Source organism: Sinocyclocheilus rhinocerous, unplaced genomic scaffold (assembly GCF_001515625.1).
Source record: "Sinocyclocheilus rhinocerous isolate Xijiao unplaced genomic scaffold, SAMN03320098_v1.1 scaffold349, whole genome shotgun sequence".
NCBI lineage: Eukaryota > Metazoa > Chordata > Actinopteri > Cypriniformes > Cyprinidae > Sinocyclocheilus > Sinocyclocheilus rhinocerous.
Genome location: NW_015637137.1, coordinates 775,308 through 781,550, shown reverse-complemented (window position 1 = coordinate 781,550; position 6,243 = coordinate 775,308). Strand labels below are relative to the sequence as shown.

At 37.1% G+C, this 6,243-nt stretch overlaps 1 protein-coding gene across 2 annotated transcripts in view; it reads right to left on the bottom strand.

The window, feature by feature from the left end:
- Positions 1–1,202: 1,202 nt before the first annotated feature.
- Positions 1,203–6,243, bottom strand: part of LOC107748538 (voltage-dependent L-type calcium channel subunit beta-4-like) — an 18,623-nt gene continuing 13,582 nt past the window's right edge. For both annotated transcript variants that reach the window (XM_016563356.1, XM_016563357.1), the window contains 5 exons: positions 5,877–6,028; positions 5,675–5,770; positions 5,346–5,534; positions 3,431–3,547; positions 1,203–3,165 (listed from right to left, as the gene is read on the bottom strand). In XM_016563356.1, coding sequence (XP_016418842.1) covers positions 2,998–3,165; positions 3,431–3,547; positions 5,346–5,534; positions 5,675–5,770; positions 5,877–6,028 — 722 coding nt within the window. In that variant the 3' untranslated portion in view covers positions 1,203–2,997. The remainder of the gene's footprint in view (positions 3,166–3,430; positions 3,548–5,345; positions 5,535–5,674; positions 5,771–5,876; positions 6,029–6,243) is intronic.

Here is a 6,243-nt window from a genome sequence, read left to right as displayed (position 1 = left end):
GATATTTCTGTGCCAACAGTCACATTAAATATTTTTAAAGGGTTCATTGCCATTCCTTTTCATTTTTAAGATCATCAGTAAAAAAATTGTGATTCAGCCCTGCTGAAAAAAAAAAAAAAGATAGACACCATCACAAAATTTGTAATGGTTTTACTGGTTATAATGGGACTTGTATTGGTTTTAATGGAAACTGTAATGGACCCTGTGGGTCTCTACTGGTAATTGGTCACCTTCTGTTGGTGGCTTGTTAAAACCAATACATCCTAATGGAATATGTCACAAAAAACACTACAGAAAACCATTTTTAATGGTTTTAATGGTTAAAAGTTGATGGGTTGTAATGTTTGTAATGGTAGCCTATTTGTAGTAGAAACCATTTGAATTTTCTGTGATGGATCATCGTTTAATGAAATTAATAATAATGCAAGATGCTTTCCTTGGTTATTGTGGCCTTACAATATCTTGGTCACTTTATCAAGGCGTATGTATCTCTTGTGTACTTCAACAGTGTAATTGCTTTAACTTTTAGCTTTTTAATTGCCGATGGCAGCTTTGTTCTATTACAGTCTGTTCTACTCTATTTTTATTCTGTTACATTGTGGTCACGCTAACAAAAACGTAGTAACATTCTTTGCCTTTTTATTCATTTTCTGTATTTTCCAATGTGGCTTCCTGAAAAGAGATGAGTTCTGTGAGGCCATGGGAATATCTATTTCTGTTAACCCTGTTACCATGACTTTGAACAGTAAACATTTGTTAATGGAAACATGGCTTTTTTTTTTCTTTTTTACAAATATCAGAATTAAATTGCTTTTCTAACAAACAGGTTTGAGTTTGAGCCCTGTAAACTTTTACATAGCATAATAGTAGCTTGATATGGTACAATGCAGTCTTTTTGACACATTTAAAATCACAGAAATGTACAATTAAATCAGCTTTTTAAAATACAGGTGTTTAATAGTCATCCATCTTACTGTGGTATGGCCTTTATAATGCCAATAAACCAATGGCTCCAACAAGTATAAAATGAATAAATAAATATGACAAAAATTTCAAAATGACCATTTATTTTTTCTTCTTTTCTTTTTTGTAAAAGAACGTAAATACTGCTAGATTTGCCTTTTACACAATTATATTCCATAAAACATTTTTTCTTTCAAATTTGTTATAAATTAAAATGATATGCATGCGATTTTGCATTTTCATCTTTAAATTTCAACTTTCACAAAAAAAGGAAAAATGGACACATTTTTATTCTTTTATCTGGAGCTCAGATGAAGCTGCTGTGAAACGGGAGAGGGCAGGATGATGGGAAGGGATGAACAACGTTCCGGTTTTATAGAGAAGTTCCATCTGATTGTCTCAGGCAGCAAATTCAGAGATGATTTTTTTTGTTTAGTCAAATGGGCATCGACTGCCAAATTCCTCATGTTCATTCATCCTCATTATATAATTAACAGAGAAGCATGCTCATAGACAAATGCATACAGAACGTACTCGTTGCGGTCCTTAGTTTTTCCCGAGTTGATTTTTTCTTTAAAATTTATTCTTTTGAAAATGCACAAACTAGCATAAATCAATAAGGCGAGAATATGCAGGCGAGGAAATCAATGGTTTGCCAAGGCCTTGGGTCTGTAAGCTTCAGGTCCAGGTCTGAACTGCTTCCATATGTTGAGGTTCTACTTGTCCTCTGCCAGTCCCTTTCGCACTGAAAACGTATAAGTAGAAGAACAACACTTAAGGGGTCGGTTTAGTCTGTAGCTTTTGAGATGTGGCGAGCCACCTCGGAGCGGTCGAGGAGGTCACTGCATATCTGCAGAAGTGGACCGGCAGTGGCAGCTCCAGTTGGCAGGGTGGAGCGCAGGGTGCCAATCACTCCTAAAGAATCAGAACTAAATCGACCTGTCCATTCTAGAGTTACATGTAGTGCTGAGAAAAATTTTCTTTTTTTAATAGACTCCCAGCACCCTTGAGAGCTATTTAAATTACAATGTACCAAAAGTGCCTTAATTTCAGCTTTTAAATGATGAAAACTAATTATAAGATGTCAATGCTTGCTAAGGACTAGATGACAGCAACACTTTTGTTCAGCATTCCTATGTTATGCATCTCTTTAAGCTGTCTTCCTAACTAGAAAGTAATGCCTGGTAAGAAATGAGTCCATGGGCTAGAATGCAGTGTACCATGCTAACCTGCACAGATGATTGGCTGGCTGTGGCTGAATCTAAGATTCCTGCTGTTTACGGCAGAAGTTATGTGGAAATTCCACCGCCTAGGATTTCGAGGCCTTGGAAAACTCCAAGATCATGGTATTTAAGATTCCATTTCTGTAAGAAAAGACAGCTGGCAGTAGGTTTGTGTTAAGTTACGTTAAGAAACGTTCCAGTTTGTCAGCCACTTTCTCGGGGGCCTGCTTATGGGCAATGATCAGAGCATCATCCTATGTCCGCTCAAGTTATGCACTAATGACAGGGGAAGCATGCGGTCAGGTAACATGCTGGCAATAATGACATAACAAAGACTAACTGAGCTAATTGTTCAGTTCTCAGGGATCCTGTATACACCCTTTACAACTCTCTGATTCTCGGCCATTGCTAGCTTCACAGAATATTTGCTTTTAAGGACCAACCAATCATTCGGTTTTGAAGTTAAATGGTTGCTTGGTAGAAGTAAAACCTGCCCTTTTGCAACACAATCGACAAAAAACAAAAAATCAACAAGCATATTAACATGTGAAAGCATAACAGCTGTAACGTTTCATGTCGAAAGGTTCCCTTTTCCCAGGCAGACACGATGAGCCTTGTATAAGCAGACGGAAATGCAGGCTTTGGTCAGATGGCGAAGGTTCAGGAGGGGTTAAACAGTTTCTGCTTTGTAGCTCAAGAGACCCTAACAAAATGAAAATGTAATGGAAGATGTATACAATTCTGGACAGAAGCCATCTTGGCTCGGTGGCTCTGTGGCTCAGGCTTGGAGGACGAAACGGGGCAGGGCGGCTCAGAGCCGGTGTCGTGAGTCCTGGCTGTAGCTGCCTGGGGAACTGCGGTTGCGGTGGGGCTTGTAGGTGTCCTGGTAGGGGTCTTGGTAGCCCTGCTGCTCTTCCATGTAGTGTTGGTCTCGACCGCTGCCGCCATGCTGAGAGCCAGAGGAGCCCCGGTTCCGTCCCTTGAGTAACACTTTAGTATAGGGACCAATTCTCACTATTAACTAGTTGCTTATTAGCTTGCCTATTTTAACATATTCGCTGTTTATTAGTACTTATAAAGCACATGTTCTGCATGACCATATTCTACATCCCTAATCCTAACCAATATCTAAACTTAACATAGGTGTCCTGGTAGGGGTCTTGGTAGCCCTGCTGCTCTTCCATGTAGTGTTGGTCTCGACCGCTGCCGCCATGCTGAGAGCCAGAGGAGCCCCGGTTCCGTCCCTTGTGCGCTCGTTCGTTGTGGTAGTTCTCGTCTGAGGTCATCAGGTTGCGCCGTTCGTTGGGGGTGGAGTGGTCCCCGGTGTGGTTGGCATGCCGTGTTTTTTGCCCCTGTTGGTTCTGATGTATAAGTACCACATAAAGTAAGAGCCTGCACTAGTTTTAATATAAGCACTACCCTTTTTTTGGGTAACATTTTAGTATAGGGACCAATTCTCACTATTAACTAGTTGCTTATTAGCTTGCCTATTTTAACATATTCGCTGTTTATTAGTACTTATAAAGCACATGTTCTGCATGACCATATTCTACATCCCTAATCCTAACCAATATCTAAACTTAACAACTAAGCAGCAAATTAGGAGTTTATTGAGGCAAAAGTCATAGTTAATGGTTTGTTAATAGCGAAAATTGGACCTTAAAATAAAGTGTGACCTTTTTTTGTAAAGAAAATAATAAATTTATTTAGCAAGAATGCATTAAATTGGTCAAAAGTAACAGTAAAGACATTTGTAATGTTACAAAAGATTTCTATTTCAAATAAATGCTATTCTTTTGAACATTCTTTTCAATAAATAAGTTCGACCGATATATCGATTTACCGATATTTTTCCCGATATTTAAGCATTTTACAATAATCGGATATCGGTTTTGTAATATCGGATTCACCGATAAATGTTTTGAGAATTGCGCACAGGATCGCCATTGCACCACGGCGTCTGAGGGGAGAGGAGACAACCTTTAAATAAAATGTTTTTTTATTGTTGTAATATGAAGATCAAATTTAACATGAAAGACTGGTAATTTTCAACCCTTTTTTTAAGATGACTGAAAGGAGGAAAAACCAAAGTGAAGTATGGACTTACTTCACTCAGTCATTTATTTTCTTTATAACAGTAAATAAATATCGGTTCTGCATATCGGTTATCGGGCACATAAACACGTAAATAATTGGTATCGGTTATAAAATGTCAATATCGGTCGATCACTATAAACAACCCTGAAAAAAAATATTGCTGAAAGTTCAGCTTTACCATCACAGGAATAAATTTTAATTTAATATAAATAAAAACAGAAAACTGTTATTTAAGTAATAATATTTGATAATATTACAGTTTGAACCATATTTTTGATCAAACAAATGAAGACTTGATGAGCATAAGAGACTTCTTTCAAAAACATTTAAAAAAAGTGTTGAAGCGACTTTTGAACAGTAATATATTAAACACTACTGTTCAAAAGTTTGGGATCAGCAAGATTTTTGATGTTTTTAGTGTCTTATGCTCATCAAGGCTGCATGTATTTGATAAAAACACAGTAAAAAAGTAATATTGAGATATATTATTACAATTTGTTTTCTATTTTAATATACTTTAAAATATAATTTATTCCTGTGGTGGAAAAGCTGAATTTTCATCAGCCATTACTCCAGTCTTCAGTGTCACATGATCCTTCAGAAATAATTTATCATCAATGTTGGAAAGTTAAAAACAGAACAGCATTTATTCAAAACAGATTTTTTTTGTAACAATATACACTACTGTTCAGTTTGGGGTCAGTATGATTTTTTATAAATAAAAAAAAACTTGCATTGTTACAAAAGATTTCCATTTTGAATAAATACTATTTATTTTATACAACATTTTATTTCATACAACATTTTGCTAATAATCTTTCTAATTATTATATCAGATTTTATGACATTATATTGATTGAAAGACTAAATTGAATATTTGTATAAAACTTTAAAACACAACACAGGACTATTTAAATTGGACCAATGATTAACCAATCAAGACACATTTAGATTTAGCTTTATAAGTTCATAAAAAGTTCGACCAAATATCTTGGTATTGATTGAAAAGTCTATAAACACCTTATAAATACCTATATGTGTAGAGTGTGTATGATTACGCACCTGCAAGCCAGATATGGCAGACGTAGTGTAAGGGGCCAGGGCAGCGGGGCCGAGGTTTCTGCCTAGCAGAGGGTTGAGTGGGGTACTGCTGGAGGTGTGGGTTGCCTTCCAGTACGCCTCAAGATACTCAGCCAGGTGTTCACATGCGTCTTCCAATTGATTCTCATCCAAGATGATGTCAAACATCTCCTATTAAAGAGGAACACATATATGCACAGCCATACCACACACAAACACATAAGACTATGTTAAAAGTGCGCAAAACTGGAATGATTCCTGTAGTTTTCTTTCACAGGTGTGTTGATGTTTGTATGCACGAGAAGACGCACCGGAGGACACTGTGCTAGTTTATCTGCGGCTACGAGCTGTACATTGAGGTGTTTACTCTGTGACTTTCCTCTAGATTTGATGAGCCGCTGGAGGACCTACAAGACAGAAGAGTTGATTACAAGGCAAGAGCAATCAGATTTTGATTGGTCTTTCTCTAATGAAACACTAAAACCATGACACGAGTGTCTCTGAATGTCACACCTTTGGCGAGGACACTTTGACATTGACGATAATGGGTGCTAGTGAAGTCTTCATCAGCTGAGCAGGATGGTTGATGGTATCTGCGTCCAACACAACCAGCTGGAGCGAGCGAGCTAGTTCAAATATGCGCTCAATCTCGCTCTGTACCTCAGCTGTACATGTATATCACACAAAGAGTTATCAGTCTACAGTTCGCACACTAATAAAACAAAAACAATCAGGACTTGGAAATGACTGATTTTGATATTGCATTTAATGGCAGTATGTCAGATCAAAGGAATATTCTAGGTTAAACACAACCAGTTTCCAAAAAACTGTACAATATTTGTTTCTCAGGCATAGCTACTTCTAATTAAAAAAAAAAAAA